This window comes from Littorina saxatilis, linkage group LG15 (genome assembly GCF_037325665.1).
Source record: "Littorina saxatilis isolate snail1 linkage group LG15, US_GU_Lsax_2.0, whole genome shotgun sequence".
Taxonomy (NCBI): domain Eukaryota; kingdom Metazoa; phylum Mollusca; class Gastropoda; order Littorinimorpha; family Littorinidae; genus Littorina; species Littorina saxatilis.
The window spans coordinates 9,666,748-9,684,374 of NC_090259.1; the positions used below are offsets into that span (position 1 = coordinate 9,666,748).

At 42.5% G+C, this 17,627-nt stretch overlaps 1 protein-coding gene across 1 annotated transcript in view; it reads right to left on the reverse strand.

The window, feature by feature from the left end:
- Positions 1-4,001: 4,001 nt before the first annotated feature.
- LOC138948502 (protein unc-80 homolog) overlaps positions 4,002-17,627 on the reverse strand; it is a 140,286-nt gene continuing 126,660 nt past the window's right edge. The window contains exons 50-57 of the mRNA XM_070320056.1: positions 17,016-17,200; positions 15,652-15,823; positions 14,869-15,030; positions 14,297-14,482; positions 12,721-12,879; positions 11,891-12,213; positions 9,798-9,923; positions 4,002-5,927 (exon numbers count right to left, since the gene is read on the reverse strand). Coding sequence (XP_070176157.1) covers positions 5,040-5,927; positions 9,798-9,923; positions 11,891-12,213; positions 12,721-12,879; positions 14,297-14,482; positions 14,869-15,030; positions 15,652-15,823; positions 17,016-17,200 — 2,201 coding nt within the window. The 3' untranslated portion in view covers positions 4,002-5,039. The remainder of the gene's footprint in view (positions 5,928-9,797; positions 9,924-11,890; positions 12,214-12,720; positions 12,880-14,296; positions 14,483-14,868; positions 15,031-15,651; positions 15,824-17,015; positions 17,201-17,627) is intronic.

Below are 17,627 nucleotides of genomic sequence, written 5' to 3' on the forward strand. Positions count from 1 at the left end.
GCTTGTTCAATTGCTCATTATGGGCAAAAAAACGGAATAGTCTGGCTTGTTCCGTTTTTTTGCAATTTGAGCTCAAAGACGCATGGTGTCATTTTGGAGTTTACAAACTTAGCACTGTGTGTTTGACAGCACTGTGCGTGCACTGGTTGATCGCAGCCGCACTTAAATTACACAGGAGCAGTGAAGGTTAGCCTCAATACGTTTTCTTCACGTTTTGTGTATTTTCTCAAAACTACTTTTTTGTCACTTCAAAAGCCTAAGGCTTTTTTTCTAATAAACTTGCGTTGTTGAAACTTTGCATACATCTCGAGTGCGTTATTTCGCAGATTTTGTTAGAGCGTTTTGTTGAATTTTTATTTTCGTGAGAAGTTATACCATTTTTGGGGGCGGTTTTTCATAAAATTCAAGGTCACTCATTTTTATCACTGATATCTTTTGAATGACTGTAGATTTAAAAAAAAGCCTCTAACAAAAGTTGGGTATTGTGCTAATGTATAAATAACAAGCACCAAAACAAAATTCCTTTCGGTTTTGTAAAAGCCTTAGGGTTTTAAAAAGTGGCAGTTTGGTGGCCATCTTGGATTGCTACCAAGGCAACCGGTGATCCAAAAAAAAGAATTTTTTCATTTTCTCAGGAGATGGACTGAGTTCTTTAATTGTGCAACAATTTTTGACCCAACACTTATGAAACAAAAAAAATCACTTTTAACACCAGTGCCTGCCCTTAACAAAACAAATTTCATTTCACAGTAGCCGGGTGGAATCGATTACGCAGATGCTGCACCCTAATGAAGCGGTCTTGCTGAAGATTGGTGACACGGGGCCGTCCTTGGCGAGGCAGGTCTCGAACGTTACCGTTGTTTTGCTGGTACCTTCTTCGCCACAAGGCAACTGATTGCCTGGTCACTCCGAATCTCCTAGCAACATCAGTATAAGTCATCCCTCCTCTCAACATCCCTATTGCGACGAGTCTATCGTTCACACACGTTCGTGGCATGGTGAAAGAGAAAGACAGAGTGGACAGTTTTGGGCAAAGAGAAAGAAACATTTTAGTGAGTTGTTCTCACTCACAAACAAACGGACAAACCAAAGGCAGTACTTTCATGCAATATTCGTGGATCAGCAGCAGACCTTTTGCAGGTTTCAAGTACGGGTAGACGTGCCCCGAGAGTCAAAGAGTGCAGGCCTACCTGTTTACAGCACACACAGCGTGCACTGGCTGTCGGCAGCGTCGGCAAGCTTAGGCGTCAGTCTAGTAAACTCCAAAATGACACCATGCGTCTTTGAGGACCAATTGTGAAAAAACTAAGCAACCGAGAACATTCCGGTTTTTTTCCTCTTCTCAGGAATTGATGGTTCTATGATCGTACCACCCCGCTCTCCTGCAACTTTTTCCGATTTTGAGATATTAAATTTTAAAACATGTTAAGTTATTTTATTCCGTGAGTATATATTACTTAGCTATAAGTCTGTACTTCAATGAAAATGTATCTATCCCCAAACTAAACTTTGCACACATTTTTTTCCCACATTTCTCGTACCCCCTATTTTGCTGCAGTGTCATTTCATTCAAATTTTCTAGGCCATTAAAGACATTTCACTTAAATATCTGGCACACTTCGGATCAAAGATTACTTTTCCAGAGGTCACGTGACCTCAGCTCAACACAGGGTACCCCTAAAAATTAAACAGACAAAAAATGTAAGGTACAGTAGTACCTGCCATATCCGGTCACCCATTAGTCATTGCAAAGGTGACCGCAAATATCAGGTGGCCGTTCATTACAGGCCCCCTCCTCCTCCAAAAAAAACCCAAAAACACGATCAAGTTTTCATGAAGAAAAGAAAGCGATCATCCACGAGCCGCCGATTCATTGTCTCTGTTAGTTTTGCTTTCGTTTATACATCTTAATTATTTGCGTGTTTAACTCGATCGTCCTGGCTAAGCTATTGTTTCGTATGTTTCTATGTGTGTTGTTTGGATTATTATATATGTATTTGAGTGTCAGATAAACAAGTGTTTCAAACTCACATCAGCTGTGATCGATCCGGAAATGACTGCCAGGAAATGTACATGTATGCGCATGTCTGTATTTACTGTTTGCGCATGCGTAAGTATTCATGTCGTCTGCTCGTGCTGTGCCGTCTGTGCACACAACACACACACACACACACACACACCGTGCCGCTCCTGTCGAGTAAGAGGGGCACCTTAGGGCAAAAATCAGTGACCGTTGACCGCGTCAGACAGGTTAACGGCCATTAAGAGTCAATTATAGAAGGAAAACTCATTAGTCATGGGAAAGCTGGCCGCTCCGGGCAGGTTCACGCCCACGAAAGGGCCGGAAATGGAAGGGACTACTGTACCAATAAAAAATCTACTAAAATTCAGAATAGGCACACCTTGGCAACCTTTACATAGGGGGAGAAATTTTAACTGATTATCGATCCACAACAGGTTATTTTGCATATTTCTTCTCTACTGATGTTAGGGATGATGTAGGCATCAATGGCATGATCGGTCACATTTTAGCATCAATTTGAGGGGAACCACACCAAATAGCACTGTATTTCAGATACCCAGGTTAAGTGTCTTTAATGGCATGGAAAGTATGAACGATATAACACTTCAATTAATCTTTTTCCTAAAGTAGGGGTACGAAAATGTTAATTCTGTTTGGTTGCAGTTTTAAATAAGTTCAGTTCTTCAGATTCTTCACAAATTTCCACCCCCACAAAGCGTTCTACTCTAGTGGCTATGAACACTTGTTAAAATTCAAATGCCTAGCTACAGACATGTTTGAGCCGAGACTAATGTCTAAATGACCAAAGGAGACTACACTGTGAGACTGACTCAGACATATTTCACAATCAAAGAACATTTCTTCATGCAAACCCGTTGGGCCAACAATCTTCAACAATCACAGAACGGTTCTTGTTGCATAACAAAGACAATCTTTTCTAGTTCTGTGAGGTAGACTCTCCACGAGTCTCAAAAGTCAATTGTGCGAATCAAAACATTATCGAGAACAAGATCAAGAGGAAGACAACCATATCGTACAGCTTGTGTGTGTGTGTGTGTGCGTGCGTGTGTGCGTGCATGTGTGTGTGTGTGTGCATGCATACGTGTATGTGTGTGTGTGTGTGTGCATGCGTGTGTGTGCGCGCGTGTATGTGTGTGCTTGCGTGTATGTGTGTGTGTGCATGCATGCGAGTGTGTGTGCTGGCTTGCACTGAGTGTCTGTGATAAAGTTGTTATGTTTTTCCATCGCCTTGAATTTCAGATTTGGACTAGAAATCATCGTTTCACAATTTTCAAGGGGTACTTTTACACATTTTAAATCTACCTCAACTAGAACTCACTGTTACATGAATTACACATTACATTTACGATCTAATTCACAAATATTCCATCATCATTTTATAAAATTCTAGTGGAAACTGTACATGATGCCATGAACAATCTGCCAGCAGACTGTCTCTTTCCTTCCGGTAAAGTTTCTATTGCACACTTGTAAATTGTATAAACTGGTAAAAGTCAATTCGCATAAACCAACATTCTATGTAGATCAAAGCTCTATTTTCAACAAACATACAAGCAAGCTGATACTTAATAAAGTACATCAACCTTAATAAATAACATGCAATCATATACATACACATACCAGCAATGCCAATGTATGGACACTTTCGGTCTTCATTGCAGGTACTACTGTAAAGCCCTCGCCCACCCCCTTTCTTTTATAACGCCCACAATGTTATTCATTGAGCACAACTAGGTCATGTCAAAGCCCTCTCCCACCCCCTTTCTTTTATAACGCCCACAATGTTATTCATTGAGCACAACTAGGTCATGTCAAAGCCCTCGCCCACCCCCTTTCTTTTATAACGCCCACAATCTTATTCATTGAGCACAACTAGGTCATGTCAAAGCCCTCGCCCACCCCCTTTCTTTTATAACGCCCACTATCTTATTCATTGAGCACAACTAGGTCATGTCAAAGCCCTCGCCCACCCCCTTTCTTTTATAACGCCCACAATCTTATTCATTGAGCACAACTAGGTCATGTCAAAGCCCTCTCCCACCCCCTTTCTTTTATAACCCCCACAATCTTATTCATTGAGCACAACTAGGTCATGTCAAAGCCCTCGCCCACCCCCTTTCTTTTATAACCCCCACAATGTTATTCATTGAGCACAACTAGGTCATGTCAAAGCCTCTGCATCGGTCTCAAGCTCACAGAGACTCCCACACTTTCTTACACGAGTTCTTTCAATTCACTTTTTTCATTTTCATAATTTTTTCATGCTGGGAAAAGCCAGTTGCTTCCAATCAGTGGAATCTGGTGACAGAATGACTGAGGTCATTTACGTGTCACAGGGGTGACACAAAGGTATGACACGGAAACCATCTCTGAGTCTTCACATAAAGTTGACCCGTGTCCGCCCAAGCCCAGATTCGAACCTGCGACCCGACAATAACACGATTGCTCTACCAACTGAGCTACCAGGCCCCTCTTTGATTCTAAGGTAACACTGAAGCAGAAGAATAACAGACTGAGCCAAAACAGTTAGAAACCACTGAGCCAAAACAGTTAGAAACCACTGACCCAACATAGAAAAGAAAGGGCAAAAAACACAGTCATTGTATAAAAGATGCATCATACCACACAAGTGACATTTGAGCGCAAAAAAAAAAGACGGGTGCTCTTTGAGCTATAGTACACACATTTCCTTACCTGTAAGTGCTGTCATACCTTCTGAGAAAAGCACAAAATCTGCCAGGCTTCTCAACAAAGGCTTCTCAACAAAGGCTTCTCTCTTCAACAAAGCCTGGTAGAGTTTTGTCTTCTATCTGAGCTTCTTAGTCAAGGTCCTACTGACATACTGTATCTCTCTTCAATAAACATTCCTCACAATAACTTGTCCTGTGTTGGGATTTCTCCAGACTTTCAAACACTTTTTCTTCCTCTTCATATCAACTGCATATCCTGGGAACCAAAACCCGTCTGAAATACCAACCTCACAGGTGAAAATGGTTCAAACTTTTCCTCCATTAGGGATGTCCTCATCAGCGTAATAGAGACACAGAGAGCTGAGCGAGTTGCTTTTCTCCTCGTCTCGTAGCAAGGCAGAACTCTCGTTGGCGCTGAGGGAATCGGAGGAATCGCACCGCACGACGTACACGTGGTCAGGCGCCTGGGCGGCCGAAGGCAAGCTGTGCGGGGTCGGAGACTCATAGCTTTGGGGCGGAGAGTCCGAGCTGTGAGCCGGAGACTCAAAATGGAGGGGCGGAGCTTCAAGCTTGCTGGAAGAGTCAGAGCTGTGAGCCGGAGACTCAAAGCGGAGGGGAGGAGCTTCAGCTTCAAGCTTGCTGGAAGAGTCAGAGCTGTGGGGCGGAGAGTCAAACTTGTGGGGCGGAGAAGCATAGCGACGGGACGGAGAACCCAAGCTGTGAGCCGGAGAATCAAAGCTGTGAGATGGAGAACCATAGCGGTGGGCCGGAGAACCATAGCGGTGGGCCGGGGACCCCAAGCTACGGGTCGGAGAACCCACGCTGTGGGACGGCGAGTCAGAGCTGTGGGGCGGAGAGTCAAAGCGAAGGGGTGGAGCGTCAAGCTTGCTGATGGGCGGGCTTAACGAAGGCGTGCGACGACGATCAGAGGATTTAGCGGTGCTGGGGGTGGTGCTGGTGGTGGTGGTGGGGAGGTCCGGGACCGAGCCCGATGTAGCCGTGGCAGGGTCAACAGTGGGGTCATCGTGTGACCTTGACCTTGTCACAAAGCGGGAGCGGGAATGACCACCAGGCTGACAGCGAGGAAGATAAAAAAGAGAAAGAAATGGCGGCTGTGAGCAAAAGAAAGCAAGTGCACGTGGCGGTGATGGGTGTGAGTGGGGGGCATAACAAGCCACAGTCAACCCAGCAGTAAGTCAAACACAGTGCTAAATAGAGGATGTGTGGAAATAACTCTGGCGGCTTTGTCTGGCTTGTCAAAGAGTGAATACTCTTGCTTTTAGTGAGGCAAACTTTCCCACGTGACATTATGGGCCAGTCACTAGGAAGGGGTGTTCCAGGTGACATTATGGGCCAGTCACTGGCCAGGGGTGTGTCTGAAACACGTGGACAATGAGTGTGTAGAAAGTTTGCCTCACTAAAACAGGCATGAAAACTGAAAAAAAATTAATTACTGAAAACAAAATTTACGCGCCAAGTTTCGCAGGCGCAAAGCGCCAAGACTTCTAGGGGGGTCCGGGGGTATGCCCCCCCGGAATTTGTTTTTTTCAAGGGTGCAATTTGGTGCAATCTGGGGCTATCTGAGCCTTAAAATTGGATTCAAACATGGCTCCAAAACTATTTTACTATAACTATGACTAGGAAAAAAAGAAAAAAAAAAACGGAAAAATACGGAAAATTAAAAAAAAATACGGTTTATTTTTTTCAAAAATACGGAAAATACGGAAAATACGGAGAATTTTCATGCCTGTAAAAGCAAGAGAATTCACTCTTTCACAACCCAGACAAAGCCGACAAGAGTTATTTCTGGAGCTCATCTATCAACTCCCCCATCCACCTAATCTCTCATCCCCTCCCCTCCCTACCACCACCACCCAAAACATATTAAGCAGCAGAAAAAAACACTGAAAAGATAGCTACAAAATTTTACAGAACTCGCCTGCATAAAATGGGCACAAATATATAAATTTGATCTTACAAAGTTCTCTCCTATGATAAAATATCTAAACACATGGTGAAGGGAATGAAAATATAGCTGACAGATTTGTCACTCAAATTGTTTAAATAAAGTTGTGCAACTCAAAATAACATCTTCAACTTTTTAGAAATGTAATCAAACCTTGCAAAAGATAATGCCCATGGAGTTTACAGATTGAAATGTTATTAGATTTTACACCAAATGATACAGAAAAGAATACACAACTTGTCTTTTTGCATTCTATAGTGAAGAGAGGAATAATTCCAGAATGTGTACTTCATCCTTCATCTAATCCTCCACCCCTCCCTTTCAATGACCAACAAACTATAAATGAATAAATAATAAAAAGAAATAGATATATGACGTTGACAATGTTCCCATAAAGCACAAAGTATGAGAATCAAGTGATAATATAGCTTTCATCCAGATACTGCACCCCCCAAAATCAAGAGGTAAGAAAAAGAGTGAATATAATCAATTTCAAATGCTGGCGTGTCCAGAATGCTGGCGTTTCAATAGAGGTCAAGTGGTTAATTACACAAACATGCACATGCTGCACGTGCCAATAGATGCAGTAGGAAAGAAGAAATTGCAACACTCAACACCCATGCAAAGACGACGTAGTAAACCCCAACTAATGGAGGGAGAAAAACAATCTTGAATGAATGCTTATACTGAGTAACTTGTTCATAATGAAAATAATATTTCATCTGAGACAAGCTAACTTTTCACAATACTGTAACTATAAAATTATACAGATCACAACAACTACCCTGACCAAAACTGAAACATTCTTCAAAATGTAAGTTAAAAGTCTAATGAATGTTGGAACTCTGGAGATGAATCCTTGACGACCTATACCCAAGATGGGTGATGGGCCCAAGGAAGTAAGTATAAGCTTAATGTGAATGATGTTTGACACAACTAGTGTGTGGAATCACAAACCACCTTGGTAGTAGTAGGAATACACGTAATACCTGCTTTATACAGTGCCCTGGCTGTGCATTTGAAAAGGAAGAAAGACAAGATGTACATTGTCCAAGAGAAAAGCATCCATCACCACCATCATTTGAAAAGGAAGAAAGACAAGATGTACATTGTCCAGGAGAAAAGCATCCATCACCACCATCATTTGAAAAGGAAGAAAGATAAGATGTACATTGTCCAAGAGAAAAGCATCCATCACCACCATCATTTGCCATGCAAATGGTTTACTATTAGTGATGCAATTCCAAAAAAGGATATCTCTTGCAACCCACAAGCGTCAATGAAGATACTGGAAGCACTGCAAACAGGGGTGTGGGGGTCGAGCGGATGACAGGGGTGTGGGGGTCGAGCGGATGACAGGGGTGTGGGGGTCGAGCGGATGACAGGGCTGGGGGATGAAGGGGTTAGGGGATCTCATGCTGAATGACAACATTGACTTCAGGGCAAACCAGCCAGACATGCCCCACAAATCAGCCGCAAGCAATCCTGGCATCTTTCTGCTGTAGAAAACGGCATGTAACGCTCGCTGACTTCATGCTGCTCTGACAAGCTTCTCTTCATTCCTTAAAGTGACTCTTCTTACACACCAGATGATCCACCTAGCTTCCTAGCTTTCTCATTGGATACATCCATGTAGCAAGAACGTAACTGATTACAAACCCACACAAAATTAGAGCACGTAATAGCGAGCATTGGCAATTAGCATTAAGAATGTATGTGCATGCATAGGGAAGTGAGATGTGCATGTACTAAAGTCTTTTATTCAACAAGTTAAAAGTGTATTAAGTCTTTCAATCAATGGTCAGTATCTGTAAAATGCTTTGAAACACACAACCTTGCACAGGAAAAAGAAGCAATTGGTGCACATGATATCATGAGGGGGAGCCCTTATTAGCACCAATGCAGAACTCAGAATTCAGACCGCGGTGCAGTGGAAAAAAACAAATTGGATGAAGAAATGGGTAATATATGGAAGGATTCCCACCTGTGTGATATGTTAGGATAGCGAGTGCTCTGAAGTATACGTCCTTGGGTTGAGACGGCAGATATCAGATACAGGATATCATTATATTAGAACATTAAGTATACAGTAAGAGAGGAGACATGTGAAATAATTAGGGGTTGGGGTGAAGGGTTGTGTAGGGGGGTTACAATTGTACAACAGGGCTTTGCAGTGTATATGTTACATATTGTTGTTGAGGAGATTACTGTTTTAGTGAACAGTTCAAACAGTTTTGCAATATCAAGTCGAGGAGTACATTATACCTGCTGCAACTGTTGAAGCCATTGCTGTCTTCTCTATAAAAACAAAGGCAACAACAAATCTTGTGAACAACAGGACCAGCAGAATGAAAGGCTACCACGGCATAAAGCAATCAAGTTTATACAACTATCAGCAGCCAAAATATGTGTAGCTCAATTCAAATAGGTCAGCAGTAATTAAAGATTTAAAAACAACCACACCACAACATGCACTGTTAGTCAATAATTCACACACATCAGCATCACAAGTCAAAGTACGTTCACAATAAAAACCATTACAAAAATATTCAGTTTTTTCTCTCGTAAAAACAGATAGCCTTCTAGTTGGACTGAGTTTATCAATCATGCAATTGTTAACTGTTCTAACATGCATAATCAATACCCCCCCCCCCCCCTTCCTTTTAAAACTTTCCCCCTTCTTTTCTGATTGTCTGTTCATAACCTCTGTTTACTTCATCTTCAGGTGCCTTCCTTCTCAAGACCCGATGTTCTCACATTTTTTTTAAGATCTTAAACGGGGGCTTCCAGTCTGTACCACTTACTAAGTTTTCAGATTCAAACGTTAAACTGGCAGTATGTAAGAATTAACACATTTATGTTATCATCTTTTTGGTATAATGTTATTGAACTCAGACCAACCACAGAAGGGCTATATCTTGAAGACATGAAAGCAACACTAACAGAGAACAGCAGTTAACCAAAACAACACTAACAGAGAACAGCAGTTAACCAAAACAAAATGACAAAAATGAAAAGCATCCACAAAGTTCATGAAAGTCATGAAAGTCATGAAAGTCAATTCAGTTGGCAGCAAAACCTTTCAATGAAAGAAAACCAAACAAGAAGAACGTTGGTTTGGACAAAAGAGCTCCAAAATGCATGTTAAAGCACACGGAATGTATAAAAATATAACCTTATATTCTTTGTTCAACTCTGCAAGTCGACTCTTCACCTGATGAAACTATAAAAACATTACACAATTAACACACATATCGGGCAGAAAATAATACCATAAACGACGTCATTTAGCACAAAAAGACAAAAGAAATCTCCAAAATAATCAACCCTGTCTTGTCTGTAAAAAAAAAAAATACAACACAAAAACACAAACAAACAATAGAACAAAATTGTAGATAAAAACGGTTTCAGAACATTGACGCCAAACACTGCAAAGAAAATATTTGTTTGGAAAAGTGGAAAAGATCTCTAAAAGCACTAAGTAAGTGTATTGGTATTTGCAACACCCAAGGTAGAGGTTTGAACCACATAAAGGAGTCTAAACATCAAGATCTACTCTAGTCTGATGCGAATCAAGGTAAGGACCTACATATATCTACAGGACATGTGGTGTTAGTCACAGTAGAATAATAGACACAGAGTGTTTTTTTAATCTATTTTACTACAAGTGCCAACAACGGATATATATAGCCTTTGCCATTAAAAACGCGACAAACGATCTATGGCGGTTTTTATGTTACTTGTTATAGCAAGCACCTGTGGTTTAGACATCGTCAAAAACAAAAAAAGTGCACGGAAAACTCATGTCAGAAGACGCGTATATAACACGTGGCGTTTAATTCAGTAAAACGTTTCATTCACTCAAAACCCGTGACCTTTATTACTGTCAATACCACTGTCGGTTGCTTCGGCCACAACTTGTGTTGATTTGAAGCTGTAAGTACCGATAATGGAAAACACGTGCAGTTCTTGACACTATAACCCATTCATAACTCCAGCTGTTTCGTTTCAATTTTGTACTCAATGAAACGCCACGTGTTTTATGTGTCTTCTTGCATGAGTTTTCCGTGCAGTTATTTTTGTTTTTGACGAAGTCTAAACCACAGGTGCTTGCTATAACCAGTAACATAAAAACCGCCGTCGATCGTGTGTCGCGTTTTTAATGGCAAAGGCCATATTTGTTAGTGCTTTGATAAACACACAAGTTTAATAGTTTTTCCATCTAACAATGAAAGCACCTTTTCTGGTGAATATATACACACGACTATTCCGAGATAAAGAATCCCCTTTGCTAAATTTTTCGAAAGAAATGCGGCACTCATACCACCCTACGTTCTTTCACAACCCTTAGACCCCACCTTGTGTAGACTTGCCTGAGAATGCACACAAGAAATAAACCACCAGTTCCATTTTCTGTCTTGAAAGTATTTTAAAAATAAATGTCTGAATGAGGGTCAGGCATTATCATCTTTATCTGCAAAATGTCAGACACATATTTTCAGATATTCCAGCAGTAAAACAAATTTGAAGTCAGATAATCCAGCGACTTTATGAATCCCTACCCTCCTAGATAACCACCTTCCCCTCCCCTCCAGTTTCACTCCTATCTCCTGGCTGCCTTCATATTGATGCCAAACAAAATTGATACCCATATTTGGCTCCAGCACTGACTAATACTATTCTCTTCAGGCAACTGACACTGGTTTCCATGGAAACAAATTAAGACAGAAAAGAAACCACCAAGAAAATGGACTGGGAAAAAAACAAAAAACTTTTTAAGTTAATGCATCTTCCATCCTCTTCTCTTTTTTCCACAGCTTTATTTTTACAGTAAACTACATTTACTGCAAACGTAAGGTCTGAAAAACTCAGTCTTCCCTCACCCTTCTCCCCTTTTCTTCAGCCCCTGTCTAGTATTGTTACGGTACACTACATTTACTGTGAACCTTAGGTCTGGAAAACTCAAAGTCAAACGAGATGAAAGCCAAAATAACATGACATCAGGAAGTAGGCTGTGGTAGAGTACATCACACAGCGGACAGCAGGTGTACACACACACCACAGAACGTCTGCACTGAGAATACAGTAATCGCTCCACTACCGCGTATACATACACACCACAGGGTGTGGGCACTGATAATAATAATCTCTCCACTATACATGCTACAAGCGAGTAGCGTTAGGGTGTACCTTGGCTTCCGCCGATTCCGGAATGGTCTCCACCGATCTGGAGGCGGAGCTCATTCCTCCGGGGCGACGAAGCTGGAAGCCGACACGTTCCTGGAACACCACGGCGGTGCGAGATGGTGAATCATCCTGGCTGGCTCTGTCTGTGTCGGTGAGGATGTCGGGGCGGCGCCGGTGAGACATGAATCGTCGAACGGCGGGTTTACTCTTCTGGCGTTTGATCTTGAAGGTCTTGCGACTGCGGGCGTCTTGTCGTTGCAGGCGGTGCTCGCGAGGGTCCTCTAGCAGGGAGGGGTCCACCACTTCCACGCCTGCAGGGCCGCGCGCTGTGACACGACATTAAAATTAGACAGCCATACAATTTGACGAGGGTCAACCAAACTACATGTATGTTCAAGTCGGGAGATCATCGAAACCCTAGCAGTGTGCAAAGTTTCAAAGGTACAGCTTCAAAACATGAGATAACTTTAACAATGAGTTTTTATGAATTGAACATGATCCCGCTGTGACCCCATGTATGGAGATCATTAAACCTTAGAAGTATGCAAAGTTTCAAAGCTCTAGCTTCAAAAACATCTGAGATAACCTCAATGTTATTTTTTTGGTCCAATGCCGGCTGGTCATATCTATACAGATGGACACTGCGAATTACTAAGACTCATCAATTACTCAGGTGAGTCCAAAAATTATGAGAACTCCTGGCCTACAATGCTAATCATTTATGGTGCATGTAAACTTGAACCTTTTCAAAACACAATACCCTTTTTCGAATTTTTAAAGAGGAATAAGGAAAAACTACACACAAAAAGTGAGACATTTTGACCAAAGCTGACCTCTGCCATTGAGGGCTTCACACTCCTCGTTCTCGAAGGCGACGTGCGCGGGGGAAGCACTCCGGTCAGCGTCCACACTGTTCTGCTTGGACAGGTGACCGCCGCGCAGACAGATGGTCGGCTTCCGCTGAAGTCTTGGAGATCCCAGCGTCACAGATTCTGTGCATAAGTCAGCACAGCAGAGTTTTGTATGACATGGTTTTGTCAGAAAAACAAGCTGTGGAAACTATCTACAATCATCATCATAAAACAATTTCTTTGCATATGAAAAGTTCTTCTCTAAATTTAAATTGGTAAGTACATTTGCCACATCTCCCTTTCACAGCAGGTGAAGTAAAGCTTGCTCGGCTCCGAGTGGGGTAAATAACAGCTTTTTTGCATATAGAATCAAAAACAAGAACACTAAACTTTACGGAACCCGAATTCATCGTCGACAAAACAAAACATTCCGTCGCGATATAACCTTCGTGGTTGAAAACGACGTTAAACACCAAATAAAGAAAGAAAGAAAACATTCACTGGAACTTCAACCTTGTGGTCTTTAAAGCCGACGTACAATAAACGAAGACTTTGCTCAGCTAGCCATTGGTTATTCAATCACTGGTGAGAGTAATTAACCATTCTTGATTTGGGAATATAAGCAGCCTATCTGTTTGGGATTACTTCTTTTTCTTCTGCGTTCATGGGCTGAAACTCCCATGTACACTTACTGTTGTTTTTTGTGCATGAGTTGGATTTTACTTGCATGACCATTATGACTTCGCCATTTAGGCAGCTACACTCTCTGATTTCGGAAGATTTAGCTTGGAAATTTTGTGTTTCTATAATCCAGCGAGCTCTGACATGAATTACAGGATCTTTTCCATGCATACTTGGTCTTGGGCTTGCATGTACACACACAGGATGATAAGGAACTAGCAGGTCTGCACATAAGTTGACCTGGGAGACTGGAAAAATGTCCATCCTTACACCAGCAGGCTGGGATTTGAACAGTCAGCCTTTCCACATGGGAGGCTTGTCTTATCCACAGGGGGGCCCGGGTAGCTCAGGTGGTAGAGCACTGGACTTGTGATCGAAAGGTCGCTGGTTCGAATCCGGGCCGGGACGGACACAGGTCAACTTTATGTGCAGACCCAGAGACGGTATCCATCTCCCACCCCCGTGTCACCACAGTGGCACGTAAAAGACCTCGGTCATTCTGCCATAAGTGCAGATGGCTGATACCACCTAAACACGCATACACTTGTGTATCTCATCTAAAGTCGCGTTAAAACCCGGGAACATGCCCCTAATGGCTTTGCCGTGAGGGCGTAAAACTTGAATTTCTCTCGTCTTATCCACAGGGCTACTCAGCCCCTTTCGTTGTCATATCCAAAAGCATGTTCCAGTCCCCCTCTACAAATACCCTTATCCTCCCAACATACATTGTATTCGTCAGCCCAATCAAATATTATATTGCTTTTTAAGAGCACGTTTATAAGCTGTGCTTGTTGTGCTCCATTTATCAAAGTGATTGTATGCGGCATTGCTATCTGTAATTCTTTTGAATAAAATTGTTTAAACCAACAGGACACACCTGTAGGGGAGTGATCCTCGGCTGTGGGTTTGCGGTTGAACTTCTCCAGGATGATGGAGCCGGAGTGAGCGGTGATTCTCTTGGTGCTGCGGTCAGCTGACAGCTCGGAGGCCGCTTTGTCCATGTTGCTGTCACTGGCTCTGTGGGGCGGTGTGTTATTGGAACTCGACCGCGACAACAGGTTGCCTGTGTGGGAAGACAAGGAAAGAAACAGTTTAGTTTGCTTTGGCCAATAATATCATCTGCTATTTTTCTCTTATTACGTACGGCAAGTCAATCTGTTGGTTTAGTTTGCTTGGGGCAACAATATTATCTGCTATTTTTCTCTTATTACGTATGTCAAGTCAATCTGTTGGTTTAGTTTGATTGGGCCAATAATATCATCTGGTCTTTTTTTCTTGACAGGTATGGCAAGTCAATCTGGTGGCTATTGGAAATGAGGCGAAGCTCAGCGGTGCTTGACGATTTTATCCTTCCTTTGCAATTTACCTGCAAATAGACGTTTTCCGAAATAATTGTGAGGATTGTTAAGGTGTGTGGCAGAGTAACAGCCCCTTTTACTGAGCACATACCTTTGCTGTTGCGTACGGCGTTCATGGTGACCCCTGACCTGATGGGTCCGATGATTTCAGCGGCAATCTCAGTCAGGTTTACCGGCAACTGTCGCTCTGGTAACTGTGTCTGTGAGAAGTCGGTCTGGTCTGTGGCAAAGGTGGCCGTTCTTGACCGGTAACCTGGTGACACCATTAGATGGTCAGTTTGCAGCAAAAGAAAGATAACAGAACGCACTCAAATGGTTCAATACATGGAGTCTCTTATTCTTTCTGTTCTCTCACTCAGAAGTACATGTTCCTGAAATGTATTTTGTGAAGCACACACTAAATTACAAAAGAAGTTAAAACAGCAAAATGTCACTTATATGAAAATCCAAACAAACACATGATTTTTTTCTTGGTGAAACTTATTTTGTCATAATCCTTGTTCCTTTTGTAATTTTGTCACAATCACTCTTTTTCTTTATCTTTTTTTTTTAAAATCACTCTTCCCCTTTACAATTCAAATAAACACACACAACATCAGGAAAGAATATAGGTAACTACAACCAAACACAGAACACTGACAAGACACACACAATTAACCTGTAACAAAGGGGCAGCAGCAGGTGTTCTCTCAACACAGGGACCTATCAATCACAGAGGCTGGGGGGGGGGGGGGGGGGGGATGTGAGTGATGATATGCTATGAATTTTGTCATCTCACTTATTTAGTCACTTTTTCAGAATAACCAGAATCTCCATTATTTTGCCGCCTTCATCACTTTTGCACAACTACAGTTTTGTTATTTTAAAGTGTTACCGGTGCCAGTGTTTGCCTGCAGCTGGTCCCTGAGTTGCTGGAGGTCGAGGGAGAGGGTGAGGAGGATGGTGGCGGTGGACTTGGGGTAAGCGTAGTTGTAGCCGTGCAGCTTGTCCTTGATGGTCTGCTGCAGGTAGTACTCCTGGGCCGTGTCACAGTTCACACGCATCATCTGAAACATACGCATCATCTGTAACATCACACTCATCATCTGTAACATCATATGCATCATCTGTAACATCACATGCATCATCTGAAACATCAAACGCATAATCTGAAACACACGCATCATCTGTAACATCCCACACATCATCTAAAACATCCCACGCATCATCTGTAACATCACACACATCATCTGTAACATCACACGCATCATCTGAAACATCACACGCATCATCTGAAACATACACATCATCTGTAACATCACACACATCATCTAAAACATCACACGCATCATCTGAAACATCACACGCATCATCTGAAACATCACACGCATCATCTGAAACATCACATGCATCATCTGAGACATCACATGCATCATCTGAAACATCACATGCATCATCTGAAACATCACACGCATCATCTGAAACATCACACACATCATCTAAAACATCACACACATCATCTGTAACATCACACACATCATCTGAAACATCATACGCATCATCTGTAACATCACACGCATCATCTGTAACATCACAAACATCATCTAAACCATCACATACATCATCTGAAACATCACACACATCATCTGAAACATCACATGCATCATCTGAAACATCACACACATCATCTAAAACATCACACACATCATCTGAAACATCACATGCATCATCTGTAACATCACACACATCATCTAAAACATCATACGCATCATCTAAAACATCACACACATCATCTGAAACATCACACGCATCATCTAAAACATCACATGCATCATCTGTAACATCACACACATCATCTAAAACATCACATGCATCATCTGTAACATCACACACATCATCTAAAACATCACACACATCATCTGAAACATCACACACATCATCTGAAACATCACATGCATCATCTGAAACATCACACACATCATCTAAAACATCACACACATCAACTGAAACATCACACGCATCATCTAAAACATCACATGCATCATCTGTAACATCACACACATCATCTAAAACATCACATGCATCATCTGAAACATCACACACATCATCTGAAACATCATGCGCATCATCTGAAACATCACACGCATCTCACAGTTCACACCCATCTGAAACTGACATCACATCACACCGACGCAAGAATCTGGTGTTGAGAGGCATTCATTCAACCAGACTCTCTGTTCTCAGGTGACAATAACTCACCTTGAACCTGATGAAGGGGTGCAGCAGCAGGAAGAGGGAAGGCCGGTGAGTCACCAGGAAGTCCAGGAAGCGCCACATGGGAAGACCCACTTTCCCTTTGGCTGCCAGCTGCTGTATACACTTGGCCACATGGTGCCACTCCGCAGCCAGCTGTTTGTCAAAACACACCGCCAGCACCTCCAGACCTGTAGAGACACACAGTATTTTGCTTACATGTCAAAGTAGGTCTGTGTCTCACCCTCAAACATACCCACTCTGCCCCACCAAACTAACCCTACACCAATGTACCAAAGAAAGCAGCGACAGGCTACATCTCATCCCCACTCAGTCTTGTCCACTCCCCCCCCCCCCCCCCCCATCTCTCCAAACTACTGTTGCACCAACATACCAATGAAGGCAGCCACATGCTGAAGCTTGTTGCCCAATCTGGGCGCAGTCTTTTTTCACACAATCCCCCCCCCCCCCCCCCCCCCCCAATCTCTACTGTCATGGCAACGTACCAATGAAAGCAGCGACATGCTGCAGTTCGCTGCCCACTCTGAGCACAGTCTTGTCCACACACACACACACACAGAGACACACACACACCACCCCTCCAAAACTACTCTCACA